The sequence below is a fragment of the Aotus nancymaae genome, unplaced genomic scaffold (assembly GCF_030222135.1).
Source record: "Aotus nancymaae isolate 86718 unplaced genomic scaffold, 86718_ANA_hifiasm-v0.15.2.pri h1tg000062l, whole genome shotgun sequence".
NCBI lineage: Eukaryota > Metazoa > Chordata > Mammalia > Primates > Aotidae > Aotus > Aotus nancymaae.
Window position 1 is genome coordinate 40,963,451 of NW_026988476.1, and position 20,594 is coordinate 40,984,044.

General features: G+C 39.6%; 1 protein-coding gene across 1 annotated transcript in view; it reads left to right on the forward strand.

Moving 5' to 3' along the window:
* The first annotated feature begins 834 nt into the window (after window positions 1-834).
* Window positions 835-20,594, forward strand: part of SCG3 (secretogranin III) — a 38,916-nt gene continuing 19,156 nt past the window's right edge. The window contains exons 1-8 of the mRNA XM_012442391.3: window positions 835-1,210; window positions 1,895-1,947; window positions 2,450-2,495; window positions 2,590-2,805; window positions 7,949-8,091; window positions 8,906-9,055; window positions 11,927-12,104; window positions 15,294-15,410. Of these exons, the coding sequence (XP_012297814.2) occupies window positions 1,129-1,210; window positions 1,895-1,947; window positions 2,450-2,495; window positions 2,590-2,805; window positions 7,949-8,091; window positions 8,906-9,055; window positions 11,927-12,104; window positions 15,294-15,410 (985 nt within the window). The 5' untranslated portion in view covers window positions 835-1,128. The remainder of the gene's footprint in view (window positions 1,211-1,894; window positions 1,948-2,449; window positions 2,496-2,589; window positions 2,806-7,948; window positions 8,092-8,905; window positions 9,056-11,926; window positions 12,105-15,293; window positions 15,411-20,594) is intronic.

Sequence of the window (20,594 nt, forward strand, 5' to 3'; positions counted from 1 at the left end):
CTGGGAATATTCTGAGAACATAGGAAGCACCTCCCTGACCTAGTAAAGATGAAAAATGCTTTTCATAACTATCCCCTGTCTTGAAGGACCCCTGGAACACCCAGGTCTTCGGACATAATTAAATTCTGGACAAGAGTTTTACAGAAATGCAGCTTCTTTCTAATTTAGTTTTGTGGTGTGTATGTGTAAAGTTGGGGAGGTTCCACTTGGTGGGGAAAAGAGAATTTACCATTGTTGCTCAGGACTGATGGGGACACTCACACTTAGGGGAATAGGCAATGATTTGTTTTTGTTGTTGTTCTGTTTCAGCATCAGAGAATGAGAGTGTGTGGCAACAATCTATTGGAAGAATGTTCCTTGAATTTCCCAATCGGTAGAGCTCAGGGATGCTCGGCACGCCAACAGAGAGACCTGTGGCAGGGTTTTTCTAAAAAGATTAGAATTATATCTACCTTTTGTGTATAGGAGGTGGATGGAAGGAAGGGCTCCTGGAGCAGATATCCCAAAAGAAGAATCCCAAAGCAGAACTCCTCGCACAAGGTTATCTAACTCTCCTTGACAGGTGCACAGGCAGAGAAGGCATTCGGCCCTAGAGGTAATGTTGACTTGGGAGGTTAGGACAATTCTGTCACGCTTAGGGCAAGTCAGCTGACCCTGAGCCCAGGGACACCTTAGGACTGCAGCACAGAAAATACGCCAGCTGGCCGGTCGCCCCTCCTTTGTTCCATTCCCGGGGGATTGGAGTAGCGTTGGAGTCACTGACGCCATCCCCTCCCGCCTCTGGTGTGCATGGAGCATGCGCTTCCTTCCTCACTTCCTCTCCAGGAGGGAGCGGGAGTAAAGCTACGCCCTGGTGCGGCCGTCTCCGCGTCACAGGAACTTCAGCACCCACGGGGCGGACAGCGCTCCCCTCCACCTGGAGACGTGACTCCCGCGTGCCCCAGCCCTGCTAATAATCCCTTGACCCCCGAGTGTCTGAGATCCCGCGGCCGCCCAGTCCCGGCCCCTCTCCCGCCCCGCACCCGCCCTCCTGGTTCTTCCTGTTTTTACTCCTCCTTTTCATTCATAACAAAAGCTACAGCTCCGGGAGCCCAGCGCCGGGCTGTGACCCAAGCCGAGCGTGGAAGAATGGGGTTCCTGGGCACCGGCACTTGGATTCTGGTGTTGGTGCTCCCGATTCAAGCTTTCCCCAAACCTGGAGGCAGCCAAGGTATGTGAACACTTTTCTTCTTCCTACCCTCCTTTTATTTCGCCACGAAAAGGTAAAGTTTGGTATAATAGGTAAGCTGTAAATCACCCTGCCTCATTTTCTGATCAGATTATATCCATGAATACGGACAGAGAAATCAGTTTGAATTTAGAGACAGAAGACAGATTTTTTTTTCTTCACTTTTAAAATGATAGAGCAATAACATGGGTTTTTTTCAAGATCTTATTTTGAAAAGGAAAGGGAATATTCTTCACCTAAAGTGGCTTGGATTTTTTTTTTTTTCTAGTTGCCTTACAACCTTTCTCAGATATTCTGTTCATTACATATGCAGTATATGATGAAAGAGCTTTTTATGTGCCAATAATACCAATCCAAATTATGCTCTCTCTAGTTGAGAATAGCTGGTAACCCTTGTGTTAGAACTATATGTTAAATTTCTGGTCAGAAAAAAAAAAGTGTGATTGTGTCAACTCAGGAAATACACCAATATAATAAATAAGGCAATACTGATAATTACTGTTATTGTAAAATCTTGATGATCTTTGGTAATATATATTTGTTTCATAATTATCCAAAATTATTTCTCCTATTTGTTTTTCCTTTATATGAAGATTTTATTTAATAAGAGGCATATTTTGTCTTTGAAAGCACAATTAAATTTATATTCGCGTGTGTTTATTCTAGACAAATCTCTACATAATAGAGAATTAAGTGCAGAAAGACCTTTGAATGAACAGGTAGGTCAAAAGTAACATTATAAATGCTATTTCATTTTGATATAGTTATTATTATTAAATGTAATTATGCTGTGACATTTTGGTCATTTTGAATTTACAAACATCAGGAACTTAATAATTAATTGACAGAAATTAGGTTGGGAAATCTAGTTTTGGTAAATTCTATGCCCTAGCAGTTATTTACATTGAGTTCTGTATAATGAATACATTCAGTAACTATATAATAACCCAGTAAGTTCAGCATCACATCCACTCTGTTGTAAGATAGCCAATTTGCCAGAGATTTCTTTTTCACCAATATTATAGGTGAAAGGAATTAACACTTATTGTTCTGCCCTTAATTTTATCTCATTTAATTATAACAATGCTCTGAAATAGGAATTATTCATAATTTACAAACAAAAAAATTAAATCCCATGGAGAGTAAATCATTTGGGTCTCATACTTGGTAAGTAGTAGGGCAATGATTTTAAACCAGATCTATCTTCTGTTTGCTTCACAGATTGCTGAAGCAGAAGCAGACAAGATTAAAATAACACTTCCTGCAGGTAAGAAGAAATCATATTGGTGTTAATTTAAACAATGTAGGCTAGGAGAGTCTGAACTAAAATGGTTCTGTTGGGCTTGGGGCTTTTCTTCCAGAAAACAAGCGAGGTCAGAACAACTACTCTTTTGTTGATAACTTGAACCTGCTGAAGGCAATAACAGAAAAGGAAAAAATTGAGAAAGAAAGACAATCTATAAGAAGCTCCCCACTTGATAATAAGTTGAACGTGGAAGATGTTGATTCAACCAAGAATCGAAAACTGGTAGATGATTATGATTCTACTAAGAGTGGATTGGATCATAAATTTCAAGGTAAATCAGAAAAAAGAACTTTTGCCAACTATTTTTGTTAACTTGGAGTTTCCCATAATGGGATAAGAGAAAGTCCAATATTTCAAAAATATCTTTTAAACATTAATAATCCTTTATTAGTCAAGTCCAAAATTGAGATAAAGCATATATGTACTGGTGATGTGTAAAGTCCCAGCTCCACAGAGTGCCAAAGTTTATTTTCCCTTTAATGATGCTCTGAAAACTTTTTAATCTAGTATTTATATTTTGCTATTAAATTCATTTTAACATTTAAATTTAGTTTAACGATTAGTACAAACAACATATCATAATTTTCAAATAATTAGATCAATAAAGTATCCTCCCACCCCTCACGAAAAGGTGAAATATCCACTACTTCCTTTTCATTGTTCTCTTTCTGCCATATCCTTTCTCCTTAGGTATTCCTAACCTTTACATGGCTTCAATTACATCTATATCTTGATGTCCCATATCACTAGGCCAGACTTCTCTTAGCTATAGACCTATTTATCTGTTAACCTATTTGACATTTTCCCTTGTAAGACTCAGAAGCACCTCAAATTTAGCATGCCCATGATTAAACTCATAATATTTGTCCACCTCACAACCTAGCCCTCTTAGAGTACTGTTTCTTTAGGAAAGGCACTACTATCCATCCAGTTTTTTTAAGACAGAAATCTAGGATCAAACTGTTTATCTTTTCCCTCACCTCTCAAATTCTAATCTGCCAAAACTTATTAATTTTATGTCCCATGTATCTCTCAATTGTATTTCTCTATCCTTGTCCAAGTTCCAATTATGTCTCATGTAAACTATAGCAAAATCTACAGTTCTCCCCGCAATCACCTCACCTCTCTTCACCTCATTCTTCATGTGACAGCCAATGTGGTATTTTCCACACAGAGATATAAGTGTGCCACTCTTTTTTCATAAAACCTCTTATTAGAGTCCCATCCTCTTGGACTAAAAACCAAAATCCTAGGCCAGGTGCAGGGCTCACGCCTGTAATCCCAGCACTTTGGCAGACCTAGGCAGGCAGATCGCCTGAAGTCAGGAGTTTGAGACCAGCCTAGCCAACATGGCGAAACCCCATCTCTACTACAAATACAAAAATTAGCCAGGAGTGGAGGCATGCGCCTGTAGTCCCAGCTACTTGGGAGGCTGAGGCAGAAGAATCACTTGAACCCAGAAGGCAAAGCTTGCAGTGAGCCAAGATCACGCCACTGCACTCCAGCCTGGGTGACAGAGACAGACTCTGTCTCAAACAAACAAACAAAACCAAAACAAAACAGGAAAACCAAAGTCATTAATGAAGCTTCCACAGTCCTGCATGGATTGCTTCCTGACTACATTTCTAGGTTCGTCTAGCACATATAATCTGATAAAAACCTTGTTACCTTGTTCTTGCCCTTCATGGCACTTCATGCAGTTTGCAATTTTACCTCCATAAGTGTGATTATCTGTGATTAAGGCCTTTCTCCAAAACTAAACTGAAAACTTCACAAGAACAGAGACATTGTAGCCCCAGTGCCTGGAAGCCCATGAATTCATTGACTAAATTTATGAATGAATGAATGAGCAAATGAAAGAATATATGAGGGAATAATAAATGAACTGTTGTACCTAGGCATTAAGGAGGAGAGTGTGTTTTTCATTTTGAGAACTAGTGCTTAGGAGTAAGTACAGGTTTTCTTCCCTGTCCTTATTCTGTTCCATGGCTACAGGAAAATTATGTTGATATGTCTGTCATAAAACAACTGACAATTAAATTGAATTGTCATAGGACATAATAACCTAGGAGTGTTCCAAAGTGTCTTCTGTACCTATGAGGCGGGATGGAGGCAATGGGTTTATATTTTGATGTATATCATAGTTCATGCTACTCAGGGACATTTACTTTTTAAAATCTTGAATTCAATTTCTTAACCTAAAATATTGGGACTACAAATAGACACTGATTATAACTGCCTACAAAACAGATTCAACTACTTCAAGTGAAGTGATCATTTGATGTAATAAAATAGGCTAATATTGAGTTGCCTGAATTGGTCAGTGGTTGTACATGCAGGCAGAGACACAGATCTGTTTCTGATCTCACTACTAACTTGAGCAACTAATTTTTTAACTGTTCAACATTTTATTACCATCCCAAATATGTTTAGAACTACCAAGTGCTAGTCTTGATGACTTCAGGTTTACTATAGGAGGTATTAACTCCACTTGAGATCACAAAGATACTGGGCCAAGGTTCTTTGAGAAAATGATTTGTGAGAAAGCTTCTGGTCTCCCCTTGTGCTCTGGAAATCCTGAAACCAGAGGGTTTTTGGCCACCAAGTTGGATAGAACCTCAGATGCATGTAGACTTCATCCCACAGGGGAAGGTAAAGGAAGCTAACTTCTGTAGGATGTGTTCCCAGACCTACACTTTGGAAACTTCCAAATAGGCTTGTGCTATAGGACCCATCAATCCTCCTTTTCAGTGTTTTCTATAGTATCCACGATTCAGGATCTTTCCAAATTTCTCTTCTAAAAGTGCTTTGGGGCTCCTATGTGCATTCAAATATTTATTGCACAATTACTATGTATTAGACTATGAGCTAGACAATAAGACCTGTGTAGTCAGGGAGCTTGCCTAACCTTTACATCACTCTATTCCCAGTGTCTGGCACATAGTAAGACTTTAATTAAAATATATTGAACAAATTAATGTCAAGTGCCATATTAGATGCTAGCAATTCAAAACATAACTGGGCAGATGATGACTTGGGACACGACCCTTTGACATTCACTTAGAATGTTGTGGCTACTTAACACAAGTTATGTGTTAAAATCATGTTCAACTTCCCTCTGGGAGTCTATACATGGAGGGTGAAATACCCCTTCATGAGCAAAAGGAAGCCATTTTGAATAATAGTATCCATTTTAGAAGAGTGAAGGAAGTCAGGGAAAGGTGAGGAGCAATGGTCACATGTTCTGCTATTTATTCCATCCACCAAAGCGCTGCTAGGTGAGACCTAAGTTCCTGGCACAAGAGAGGACAGCAGTGCAGCAGAGCAAAGGCTCTTCAGTGAGTTACTAACATCCTCCCTGTTGTGAAGTAAATGGACTGAAAAACAGTCATCTCAGTTATTTTCCAGCTCTAGCAGGCAACCAATATTCCTCCTTTTACGGATCCTGAGGGGTAAGTGGAGAGGGAAATAAATTCTTCCACCTCTGCATAGACTGGAGCAGTTTCTGCTCTATGTATTCTCAAGAGCCTGACTTGCAACCCACAAATGGAAAAATCAGATACATAATAGTGAGTTTCTGCTCCTGAAAAATAGATGATGAACCAAATCTTCAGCCATCCAGGAGGGCAAGTGATTTTATGTTTGTTTGTTTGTTTGTTTGTTTGTTTTTCTTAGGGGCTTCTGCTTTTTTGTCTCTCTGGTACTCAGCTCAAAGGGATCATGGCTCACGGGCTGGCCAACAGCTCAGCAATTTTGTATTGACAGAGAACTTCCAGTCCTCCATGTATAACTACCCCCACTCATTTTCCTAAGCTTCTTTCCAAACAAGATATTCTGCCTGAGGCTGCATATACCTCTATTTTCATAGAGTCTAAAAGAAAGGCCATGGGAGAAATTCCCTGTCTGAGTCCCCAAAACCCATGGAAGAAAAGAGCAGAATCAGAATAGAAATACCATGTTCTTCCTTCTATGAGTGAGTATGAGGAGGATTATCTGGGCAGAATCTGGCCAGAGATTCGATTTCCATTTTCTCCAGAAGATAATTGCAGGTCCTTTATTTCAAAATACAAATCCACTGTGCACATAACAATAATACATTAGCTTTCATATATTAGGTTGGTACAAAAGTAATCGCGGTTTTTGCCATTAAAAGTAATGACAAAAACCACAATTACTTTTGCACCAAACCTTAAGTATTTTGCAATCTAAAAGGTACTTTTATATCTGATTACATCTGATCCTCACAACAATCCCATGAGATAGATACCTTATTAGACTCCTTTAGAGTGATCCAATGATATATAGCTAATGAGAAACATCACTGGGGCTAAAATTCTGATCTTTCTGATCTTCCCAGAGGAAACAGACAGAATTAAGTGCCTTGTAAACTTGATCCACTTAATGTGGTATAGATTGGAAATGACTAATTGATTCCTGGAATATCTCCATGGATGTGCTGCAATGCTTCATTGCCACTAACCCTTTCCCTCAGGATGGGCCTTTACTTTAGTCTGAAGTCATATTGCCAAATGTATTCCTAGGAAAGCCAAGGGTACATATTAGCATGCTTCTCTGCAAAGATTTACATATTGCTTTGTGCAGATAGGTTGCCACATTTTAACAGTTTAAATTCCAGGCACATAAAATAAGATCCCTGTTCTCTAAGGATGGGTCTTGTCACATTAAGCTGCCTTTTTTACATGAAGACACTCTGATACATCTTCAATTAGAAGTAAATATTTATTTTAGGTGGGTATAAAATCTTCAGTACACACTCTCTGATTCTGGGTGTGAGGCAGAGGTCCCCATCCCACCCCAGGAACTCACCTGCAAAGGTAGTACATGTGGGGATATTACCAAACGATCTATTCCCTGATGGAACTGGAATATCAAATCATACAACATATAGAAGGGTACATTGAATATTAGACATACTATATAAACATGGCATACTATGTGAATAAAAAGTATAATATGCCGGGCGTGGTGGCTCACGCTTGTAATGCCAGCACTTTGGGAAGCTGAGGTGGGTGGATCACCTGAGGTCAGGAGTTCAAGACCAGCCTGACAAATACGGTGAAACTCTGTCTCTAAAAAAAATTAAAAAATAAAAAATAAAGTATGATATGGTTTGTATTATTGGTGATAACAATAAATGAACTTTCATGTTGCCCTCAGCTTTTCCTTCCCTTTATCGTCACCTAAGAAAGCTTCAGAATGTCCATTATCATACTAAGTTTTTAACATGAAGACCAATTTTATTTCAAACCAAGGGTTTATGTGGACCAAGTACCACCATAAATACATCTCAAACATATCTGTATACAAAAGCAAAGTACCGATTATAAGTTTAATATGATGCATGAACTAGATCTATGATCACTATGGTATGAAGTTGTGGTCGTTCTGTCTAGATGATCCAGATGGTCTTCATCAACTAGACGGGACTCCTTTAACCGCTGAAGACATTGTCCATAAAATCGCCACCAGGATTTATGAAGAAAATGACAGAGCAGTGTTTGACAAGATTGTTTCTAAACTACTAAATCTTGGCCTCGTAAGTCACGTGCATGGAAGTAAAACAAGTTCCTAGTGCAGTTTAGAGTATGCCAAGAAGCCGAGCCACTTGACTCAAGTAGCCAAGTGTTCATAATGTGTCTCCCTTCTAGTAGGACCCGTAGGTTTTAAGGACAAGTAAGGCACCATTCTTTTTTTCTAGGAGTTTGTCATCCATCAGAAGAACTAGGCAAGTAGACACACGCCCAAAATGCCAGCTGCTTAAAAACTGTTAAGAGCCAAAGAATAGCTTATATCCAACTGGCAGTAAGGAAAGACTTCAGAGGAAGAGGCGTTTGAAGGAAGCTTAGAGGGATGACTAGAATATAACCAGCAGAGGTAAAAGACATGTGTGTGATGAAAAAGAAATAACATGAGCAAAGGCAGGTGATGTGTATTTTAGAAACTCCAGGTGATCTAATTTGAATCCACCTCAGCTTGACTCCTCCGCCCTGAACTGGCCCTGGCCGGCTTTATTAAGATGCTAATGTGGAGTGTCAAAGTTTATCTGACTATGACCCAAAGCTGTAGAGGAGCAATGCTCAGGGTGTTTCAAATAAGTGGTCCATGGGTTTCAACAGATAGGACTAACAGCTCGCGTGGTGGGCCCAAAGATACTTCTTCCAGGAGTGGTGGGCAATCCCCATAACAGCCAGCGTGTGGTGCAGGCGTAAGGGAGGGCTGTCTGAAAGATGGTTCCGAAGATCCCTCTTTAAAAAATAATGTATGTTTGACTACAGTTTAGTCCAGATTTTTTTTTTTATTCTCAAGACTGGGAATGTAGCAGTTATATATGCTTTGCCTTTTTATAATAGATCACAGAGAGCCAAGCACATACACTGGAAGATGAAGTAGCAGAGGTTTTGCAAAAATTAATCTCAAAGGAAGCCAACAATTACGAGGAGGATTCCAATAAGCCCACAAGCAGAACTGAGAATCAGGCTGGAAAAACACCAGAGAAAGTGGTATGTATGTGTGTATGTGTATGTGCATGTGTGTGTGTGTTTGTGTGTGTGTGTGTGTGTGTGTGTACTTCTATCTGTATACAGTTAGTACCTTACTTGATACCAAAGAAAACTGGGGTTATGTGGCATTTTAGTCCATTTATATACAGGCCGGGCATGTTGGCTCGAACCTGTAATCCCAGCACTTTGGAAGGCGGAGGTGGGAAGATCACTTGAGGCCAGGAGTTCAAGACCAGCCCCAGTGACCCCCATAGTGAGACCTCCATCTCTACAAATAGAAATTATCAGCTGGATGTGGTGGCATAAGCCTATAGTTCCAGCTACTCAGGAGGCTGACACAGGAAGATCGCCTGAGGCCAGGTGTTTGAGGTTGCACTGAACTATGATTGCGCCACTGCACTCCAGTCTGGGTGACAGAGTGAGACCCTGTCTCAAAAAATTAATTAATTAATTAAAAAATATGTATATGCATAAAATACCAAAAAGTTAAAAGACATAAATTATCTCTACTCTGAAAATAATGTAAAGATTATGTTATATTATTTAGTGAAGATTATATCTTATATTATACCCCACAGTAAAATAATATGTAATAATATGTGAAGTAACAATATCACATAGTAACAACTATGTGTACGGTCTCAGTGAACTGCAACCAAACATCTCACAGTTGTTTTGGTATCCAGTATCTGTTCACAGCCAATGTCATCATCTGTGCCCAATCCCGCCACAAAGAAGTGGGTTGACTAGATTTTCTGCTCCGCCAGCTTTTGTATTCCCCAGAGCTAGCTGCCTAATGCTGCTTCTCTGTTCTAGGCTGTGCTCTTCCACCTGCTCCTTCCCCCTTTCATTTAGATGCCTGTTTACCCAGGCTAATTCCATCCTTCCTTCCCTTTATTGGACTCTTTGCCTCTTCATTTTTCCTTGGCACCAACCAAGCTGCTGAGATCTTTCTCCCTACCTTGAATTCTCTTTAAAACTTTAGATGAAACTGACCATAGGGGGATATCAAATTCCTCGTCTGTCCTTTGATTTTCTTCTGTAAAGCACACAGACCCATGTCTTCTCATCTCCTCCAACATCTTATCTCAAATACAAAAACTATAGAGGCTGGTGCTTCTGTTTTAGAGAGGCTAGAAAATAGAAATTGGGCCTGGATTTTTTTTTTTTTTTTTTTTTTTTTTGCTTGATACCCTAAAAACTTTCCTCTGCTCTCCTTACTTCCAATTACCACCAGCTGCCATCTTTTTAAGCAGCTTTTGAAGATTCACCCACTCAAAAAGAGTTCTAGATTTATTTAATTTAAAAAAAAAACCTTATAATTTTCACTCAAGCTCACCAGTCTGAGCTAAAACTGACATAGCTATTTCCATAATTCTTCACTCCCATTACATACTCCTATTCACCCATCTCTAAAATGTTCATATGCTTGATCTGTTGACTCACGTTACCAAATGCATCAATGCAAATGAAACACAAGTGAAATATTCCTTCAACACGTATTTATTAAATACCAACTCTGTACCAAGCACTAGAAATACCATGCCCATTTAAAAAGATGTAATCCCTGACTCACGAAGCTCAAAGTCTAGTGGAAGAGGCAGATCATGTTTAAATCATCATGTGTTTTCATTGCAATTGCATTCAGTGCTCTGAGGCAAGAAACATCGTTCTCTGAGATCTCAAAAAAGGAACCTGACCTGGACTTAGGCTCAGGAATTGCTTCCCTAAGGAAGTAACTTGAGCTAAGAACTGAAAGTCAAATAGGAGTTAACTTGTGAACATGAGAGGTAGCACCTAGAGGATGTGTGGAGTATCCAAGCAACTGAAATAAGCAGTGTTGCTGGCACAGAAAGAAAGAGTAAAGAGAGAAGAGAGTGGGGAGGTGGATCCAGGCCAGATCATGCAGAACTTTATGAGCCATGGATGGACTTTGATCTTTATTGTAAGAATGGTGAGAAAATACTGATGAATTTTAAGCAAAGGAGTTACACGGTCAGATTGTTAAAAAGATAACTCTGACTACAATGTGAAAATGCGGTGTTGGGAACAGATTTGGGGAGGGTGGTGTTGCGGTTAAAAGGTGAGAGATGAAGGCTGCTTGAACCAGAGTGGCATAGTGGAGAGAGAAATGTGCAAATTTGGGATAAATTTTGAAAGCCGAGCCAATAAGGCTACTGATGGATTGGAGGGGGGAGAGGAAGAAGAGGCAAGAAAGGCTCTTAAATTTCTATCCAGTTCACTGAATGGAGAATGAACCATTTACTGAGATGGGAGCCACCGAACAAAGATCAGGTCTGGGAGAAAGGATTCTGTTTACTCATCCAGACAACACTTAAATTTTTACCCAGAAATTCCCAAGTGTGACCGCTCTGTTAGGGATAGACAGTCTAACAGGCTTTCCTATATCTGGCACCAGCCCTCTTGGTAGATTCTGTGAACTCAAAGCTTCCCTCTTCATTAAAAGGCAGTTTTTTGAGGAGAGAGTCATGAGCGTTTATGGAGGTAAACATGGCCAGAGAAGGAGCCCAGAAATTCCCATTTATTTCCCCTGAGCAGGAGCCGGGGTCCTCAGGGGCTTTTCCTCGAGGTAGCGCACCTTTCCCTAAGCTTCTATGACCTTTTCATAAGAGCATCTTTCCCTAAACTTCAATGACCTTTTCATAAAAGCACCTTTCCCTAAGCTTCAATGACCTTTTCATATGACTACAGCACACATGCCTAGAAATGGGTTTGAACCTGCAGGAGCCTGCAAAGGAAGGGGAGTTCTTGGACTTCACATTCAAGGACATCACAAAGGAAGGAATCGAGCTGGAGTTTCACTAGTTCTAACAAAATGTTTATTTTTTTATTGATTTTCCACCACTGGAGACTCCAATGGCTGCAATTCAAGATGGTCTTACTAAGGGAGAAAACGATGAAACGGTATCTAACACCTTAACCTTGACAAATGGCTTGGAAAGGAGAACTAAAACCTACAGTGAAGACAACTTTGAGGAACTCCAGTATTTCCCAAATTTCTACGCACTACTGAAAAGTATTGATTCAGGTAACCACTGTGTGGTTGTGATCATGTGGGACAGGAAGAGTGATTCTAGGAAATGTGTGGGTGGGTTATTTTCTTCCTGTTTTCAGTTTCCAAATGTAATCTTCAATGACATACACCGTGGGCTTCGGGAAAACAGTTCACATTGATTTTTTTCCAAAGGAGTATGCCGTTGTGAAAATATTTAGGAAAGGATGATCAGGAAAGGTGAAGTTTCTGGATAATTTAATCTTGTTAACAGAAGGTTCACGTATTTGTTCAGCAAACAAATACTGCATATGTGCTATGAACAAGGTACTGGAAAAGACCTAGAACAAAGATGGAGATGAATCAGGCAGTGTCCCTGCTCTGACCCAGTTCAACCACAGCTCTTGTTGCAACTCTTTTTTTCTCAGCTTGACTGGGGTATAATTGGCAAGAAAACATTGCATATATTTAAAGCGTACAATGTGATGTCTTGGTATATTTATCCATTGTGAAATGATTATCACAATGGATCTAATTAATGTATCTATCACCTCACAGTTAACATTTGCTTTTTCTTCTTTTTTTCCTTTTCTTGTTTTTGTGTGTGTGATGACCTCTTAGCTAATTTCAAGTATACAGAACAGCGCTGTTAACTATAATCACCATGGTGTACAAGCTCCAGAATGTATTCCTCTTGCATAACTGAAACTTCGTACCCTCTGACCAACACCTCCCCATTTGTCCCTCCCCTTAGCCCTTGGCAACTACCATTCTACTGTCTTCTTTTATGAGTTTGACTATTTGAGATTCTACATATAAGTGAGACCATACAGTATTTGTCTTTCTCTACTCGACTTCTTTGATTAGTATACATGTTGTCACACACACAAACGTAGGCAGGAAATCCCGCCATTTGTGACAGATCTTCCTTTAAAAGGCATTACTCACTTTCCTTAATGGAAACACTGTAGGAAACCTAGTTCATCCTTTTTAAATTAGGACATCTTTATGAACAGTTTCAGCTTCAGCCTTTATGAACATTTTAACTTCAGAGTTAAAATGAAGAACATTCAACTGAAGGAATACAGGAGGCTAAAACACACTTGGGAAATTATTTGTTTGTTTTTTTTTAAGAAAAATCATTCATGTGTCCTGATCTCTTTGCTCATATGTGCACTGAGTTAACTGAGGATTCCGTCCATGTTTATTTTGGTTAATCTCCAAGGAGGGATAATAACGTGCAATGTTGCTGTTATTGTTCAAACAGATGCTCTGGACTGCCTTTGTGGCTTTTCCTTTCCCTGTTCAAGGATTCAGCCCCAGATTGAACATTTATATCAAGACTTCTATAACTGTAATCTATTTCTCCCAAGAAGTGACCTTAAAATAAGCTTTCATTTCTTGAGAACATCCTTTGTGCTTCAATTCCAGACATTGGCCAGATGGCACCAGCCACTCTGGTGGCTCTGCAGGGGTTATACATCTTGAAGGTCCATTCTGAGCCATCTTGCCCCATTGGTTGGCAGATGCCCAGCTCAGAACCTCTGTCATCCTGGTGAGTCACTTCTCATCAGTGAAGAGCACCAGTGTGATGCCAAATACGTCTACGGATGTGACCTTGAGCAAATAATGTGACAGCTGGAGTTACTATTCACCAGTTCTTTTCCAATATCTCTTCCCCTGCCTCTTCCATTTTTCCTCCCTCCCAACTCATGATTTTTATGGCATTTTTAAAAATTCTATGGTATAAAGTGTTCCTTATTTGTTTTTATCTTTCCATTTCCTTCACCTCATTTCTTATGGCCTTTATTTTTTTCACAATTTTAATTTAAATTTTCATACTGAGCTATTTGCTAGCATCTGTCTTTCTTGTCCAGGGTCTCAAATAATTAAGAATTAATAAAGCAGGTAGGAAACCAAAATAGCATCTCTGTTGCTGCTAAACACGGGGCTGCAGAATGTAGCTTCATGTGAGAGCCAACAGGGGCTTGTTTGCTCCCTGTCCTCCATCTAGATCCTGGAACAGCCAGTTTCAGGGAAGGGTTGAGTCTGCAGAATAGGCTTGTGTTTCTCAGGTTCTTGCCTTCCACTGTTCCAGGCAAGTAGAAAAAAAGAAAGATTCCAAATCCCCCGCAGTTGAGAAACGTAGGCTAATGGCTGTGGCTTACCAACCATATCTGTGGGGAGGATGCAGAGGAAGGGAGCAAGTCTAGGAGTATTTAGAGAAAATCCTTCAGTGGAAGCTCAAAGAATAGGGAAAATGAGTTCCCCCTCTAGCATCTTAGTTTGTCTTTTCTTCAAAAACGGGGATAGATTTTTTTCCGATTTTAGAATTAATATATTTACTGAGCTATTATGGCATCATTAGACATTTTGTCCCATCAAGAGGCAGAAAAGAATGTCAAATACAAAGGGTTCCCAAGAAACTGCTAGTAATCGTTACTTAAGGGGAGTTAGAGGGCATGAGGAAGAGAATGTTACTTTTCATTTTTATTTACTTTTGAGCAGTAGGAATATTTTTACTATATATATATTCTTTCAAATGAAATAAAGATTAAAAAGTAATATATACTCATTCAAAAATCAATTTTGCATTCATAAACTAGAACTATGTATGTTCTTCTTTTCAATTAAGAAAGTTAATGAATAAAGATTGTTCTTGCCCTCAAAGACCACGTGAGTAGAGAAGAGTCATTGGGTTGCCAGTGTTCTACCCTTCCTTTGGAGTTCATGTTATCCTGGGTTGAAAACTGTGTCTTTATCATCTACTCTATTAGCAAAATATTTAAAACGAAATTAAACTCTTCTGGAGAAGTTATAATTGCCTATTTCTGAAAAAGTTCAGTATAGCTGTATCATACTCTATATTTCCAATCAAGCCTAGATTTTTTAAAGTATATATAGATTTTTTTAAGTTAAATATATATGGTTTTAGCTATAAATATAGAGAGAAATATTTCAATAAAATAATTAGTGCTGGGTGTGGTAGTGCTTACCTGTAGTTCCACCTTCATGGAAGGATCTCTTGAGTCCAGGAGTTTAGTCTGAGACTGTAGCAGGCCATGATCAGATCTGTGGATAGTCACTGCATTCCAGCCTGGGCCACACAGTGAGACCCCATCTTTGAAAAAACAAACAAACAAAAACATGCTCTAGTTTATAAATTGACATTGAAAGAGGAAGCTATCCGTCACTAGTTTTAAGTTATTTTGTTCTTTTATATAGAAAAAGAAGCAAAAGAGAAAGAAACACTAATTACTATCATGAAAACATTGATTGACTTTGTGAAGATGATGGTGAAATACGGAACAATATCTCCAGAAGAAGGTGTTTCCTACCTTGGTGAGACTCCTATGTGTTTTGTTTCTACTGTGGTAGTTTTCATTCTTCAAAAAAATTGGGACTTGGCAATAATTACCTCATTAATTTGATAATTTATGCCAAATCTTCCCACATCATCTGGGTAGCAAGAATTGACCAGTTTGATAGTATACATGAATAAAATTAACCAGTTTTCAACTTTTTATCTTTATAGAACCAGCTTGAGTACAGATATTTCACATTTATTAATTGTTGTCTCATTAGCATTTTCTAATAATCTTCATGGAAATAATTTTATAAAAATTTGACTCTAGGCCACGTGTGGTGGCTCACACCTGTAATCGCAGCACTTTGAGAGGTCAATGCGGAGGGTCACTTGAGGCCAGGAGTTTGAGGCCAGTTTCACTTCACATAGTGAAACTATCAACTAAAACTAGAAAAAATTAGCCAGGGCTGGTGGCATGTGCCTGTAGTTCCAGCTACTCAAGAGGCTAAGGTGGGATGATCACTTGAACCCGGGAGGCAGGGGTTACAGTCAGCCGAGATCGCACCACTGCACTCCAGCCTGGGCGACAGAGTGAGACCCTGTCTCAAAAAAAAATTTTTTTTTGACTCATTGATTTTTTTCCATTGTGTTTGAAAGGTTGGGAGTGAGAGTCTTGATTTTCCTCTCTGAGGTCTGTGTGTGGCAAGGAGAAAAGAGCTGGGCATCAGACGTCCTGAGTCCTGGTCCTAGCTCTGCCGTGGTGAGAGCTGTTATCTTGGGGAAGGCACTGCCTCTTGCTAAACCTCAGTTTTACAAAATGAAGAACTTTGTTATCTGTTAACAGGGCTGGTAAACTACTACCCATAGTCCAAATCTGGCCTATCACCTATTTTTGTATAGTACATGAACTAAGAAGAATGGCTTTTACATATTTAAATGGTTGGAGGCGGGGAGTCATGGCATGTGAAAACTATTCAAATTCAAATTTTGGTGTCGTAAATGAAGTGTTATTGGAACACAGCCATGCTCATTTGGCTTAGTGTTGTCTACAGCTGCTTTCATGGTACAACAGCAGAGGTGAGTAATTCCAAGAGGCTGCATATACGGCCTACAGAGCCCAACATATTTACGACTATCTGGCCCTTTACAGAAAAAGTTTGCCAACTCCTCCCTACTCCTTGAACTTTATAGATAAACTTGGACATTCTCTCATTTTGCCTATAGGTTGTTTTTTTAAAATTAATTAAAATTAAATAAAACATAAAATCTAGTTTCTCAGTTGTACTAGGTACATTGCAAATGTTCAATTTTTGTTTGTTTGTTTTTAAGAAAGACTTTGTTTTCCCGCTTGGTTTACTTAATCAACAAATACTATTGATCCCTGATATACTTTGCACTAGGTGACCTCATGACCTCTTATGAGGAAATCTTATAAGACAGAGTGTTAGGCCATTCATGAGTTGCTATAAAGAAATACCTGAGGCTAGGTGATTTTATTTATTTATTTTTATTTATTTTTTTGTTTTTGTATTATTTATTTATTTATTTCTAGAGATGAGGTTTCTCCAAGATCACACCAGTTTCTGATGGCTTGTTTTACTATTTGATTTAAAAATAATGTTTAAACTCTTAACAGTAAGAAAATGTTTCAATACATTTTGAACCAGCAGTTAAGGAAAGGCTGCCTAATTACACAATGAGCCCCACCTCTTCCAAAGACCATTGTTCTGAGTTAATTAACATGAAGTAAAACAGTCCTAAAACGACAGGGCACATTCCCATTAGGATAAATTACTCAGACCTCGGCAAGGCAGCAAAGAATTCCCTAGAGTAGAATCTGTCACTGCTTTTCTACCTGCACTATATCTGTCTCTCAAAGGACTCTGCTAGAGCTGGGAGCCTCCCTCTGGAAGGGGCATCTGTTCCATATTGAATCTACTCCATTTGTAGCCATGGGCGGAGGGTGCAGCAGATCCCCAGGCGGCCAGCAGAAACACAGCTGGGACGGGACAGATTCTCAGTAGCTGTGGGTGCCTTCGAAGCACTTTTATCCTGCTCGTTCTGGTCTCAGATCTTCCATGTGGATATTTAAGTCTGTCGTTGCTTGACTTAATATAGGGAAGAATGGGATGGGTAGTCACCAGAACAATGCTATTTTCTTTTCTCTCCTTTTTTTGAGACGGAGTCTGGCTCTGTCACCCAGGCTGGAGTACAGTGGCAACATCTCAGCTCACCGATTCTCCTGCCTCAGCTTCCCAAGTAGCTGGGATTACAGGTGTGCGCTACAACGCCTAACTAATTGGTTTTTCTAGTAGAGACAGGATTTTGCCATGTTGGCCAGAGGCTGGGTAATTTATAGAGAAAAGAGGGGCCTGGTGCAATGGCTCACACCTGTGATCCCAGCACTTTGGGAGGCTGAGGCAGGCAGATCACCTAAGGCCCGGAGTTGAAGACCAGCCTGGTCAACATGGTGAAATGCCGTCTCTACAAAAAATACAAAGTTTAACCGGGTGTGATGCACCCCTGTAGTTCTAGCTACTCAGGAGGCTGAGGCATGAGAATTGCTTTGGCCGAGGTTGCAGTGAGTGCAGATAGCGCCACTGCACTCCAGCCTGGGCCACAGAGCGAGATCCTGTCTCAAAAAAATAAACAAATAATAAATGAATAAGAAAAGAGGTTTAATTGGCTCACGGTTCTGCAGGCTGTACAGAAAGCATGGCACCAGCATCTGCCCAGTGAAGCATCTACTCATGGCAGAAGGCGAAGCGGGAGCGGGCATGCCACAGCGTGAAAGCAAGAACAAGGGTGGGGGAGGTGCCGCAAGCTGTTAGACAAGATCTCGTGAGAATTCACTCACTATCGGAGAGCAGCACCAAGGAGATGGTGCTAAACCATTCATGAGAAATCACCCCCGATCCAATCACCTCCCACCAGACCCCACCGCCAACACTGGGGACTGCATTTCAACATTAGTGTTGGGGGAACAAATATCAAAACTATACCAGATAGGGTTATCCAGAATTACTCTGTATGAACCTCATTTTTTCCTAAATGAAAGTAGTTTTACTATTTTTTTCCTTGACTGTAAAAGATCATGTTTATTTTTAAAAATCATTCAATACAAAAAATGCTAAAAAGAAAGTGAAAATCACTCACAACATCAACACTCTGGTAACATTTCGGTTTGTATTCTTCCAGATATTATTGTGTGTGTGTGTGTGTGTGCGCGTGTGTGCGTGTGTGTATACCTATGTCATTTCTTTCTCTTATATAACAGAAAATAAGCTCATATACACACAGTGCTTTGGGGATTACTGTATTTTTTTAACAGTAGGTCAAAGACATTATTTTTATATCAATAACTGTTTCACATCAACACCCTGTGACTCAGAAATTCCACACTTAGTCAATTATCCTATGGAAATAAATCAGAAATGCCTCAAAGGCTTATGTGCTAGGCAGATATTCCCACTATCATTTATAGCCATGCTGTCCAATATGGTAACCAGTAACAAGTTCCTATTTAAATTAAAAGTAACTTAAACAGAATTTAAAATCTAGTTTCTCAGTTGCACTAGGCACATTTCAAGTGCTCAGTTGCCACATGTAGCTAGTAGCTACCATATTGAACAGTGCAGAAATGAATACATTAGTCATTGCAGAAAATTTAATTGGACAACATTGGTTTGTAGGAGCAAAGCAGTGAAAATAGGCTAGATACTCTACAAGAGGAGACGATCTAAATTATTTATTTATTTTTATTATAATAGACTATTTAAATTTTATTCTAAATGTTTGTGTTTTTAAATAATTATATCTGTTCATTACATATACAATGTAAATATTGTTTATAAAGACATATACATGTTAATGTATATGTATATGTTTATATACATATATGTAGATATGTATGTGTATGTGTATGTGTATGTGTAACTTTTACAATTCGAGTTTGAATTATGTCTTTAAGAAATTTTCTATATAAGCACATTGGCTTTTGACTTCTGCTGCCATGGAGAGCCACCCTTAGATCCGCAGAGGCTCAGGGCAGCATGGGTAGAAGATGATTGACCAGCCGGTTCTCATCCCATCTGAGCTAGTGACAAGCAGTGGTCTTTCTATTCTGGCCTCAGCATGTGTCATGATTACAGATGTTGCCAGGTATGGCCACTATTTCCAAGAAGAAAGCAATGCATTACACATTAGAATATATTAACTATCTTCTTAAAATCGGGGTAGGGTAAAAGGAGTTTACTTGGGGTGAAACTATACAAAGTAATAATAAAATATTTACACACTAATTGCAGAGACATGCTTGTTTGCAAATGGCAGAAAAGGCTCATCCTAAAATAGTGTAGTGAGATAGCTATGTGGCTGGCTGAATAACTGAGTACAAAGAGTATGGTTCTAATTCATCATCTACCTTGAGGAAGTCCACATCTAGACTCCTGTCTAGTAACACTTAATATGATGCTACTCCAAAGAGCAGAATTGGGACAAAGACAAGGACACACAGTGCAGCTTAATATAAGTAGGGAAATACTTCTTAATATAAGGACGGAAATGATGCCTAAGACTACCTAACGGTAGAACTGGCCTCCTCATGAATTAGTGAGAGCCCTGAAAGACAGAAATCAAACTGTTTGGCTTAAGCAAAAAAGAAATTTATTGCTTTGTGTAGCTGGAAAAGTCCATGGAGGGATGGGGTAGTCTGGCTTTGGGTTTGTGAATTCCACCAAAAGTGTGAAGAATTGACTTCATCCCATCTCACAGCTCTGTCTTTTTGTGTCTTGATTTATTCCAGACTGCTCCCTGTGGGAACAAGATGGCTGGGACAGTCCCAATCTCACCCTCTCACAGCGCATCAATCCCAGTGGAAAGAGAGCCTCTTTCTACCAGTGGTCCCACCACTGAGTCCCACTGACCTGGATAGAGTCTCGGACTCCTCCTTGAATTATAGCCTAGGTCATGGAAGATGCTGTTTAGTCATTCTTGGGTTACTCCACCACCAATGGAGTCACAGGTTCTGAGAGTGAGACAGGGTTAGATTATCCAGAGAAAAATCAAAGTGTGGTTACCACAAGGTGTTGAGTAGGTCAAACCCCAGGTATCCACTCTAATTCCCAATCCTGGAAGTTCTAGCAGTGGGCACAGAGATATAGAAGGGACTTCGGCAGTTAGCTGAGTGGGAGGCTGAACTTGAGGATCTCAAGTTATAT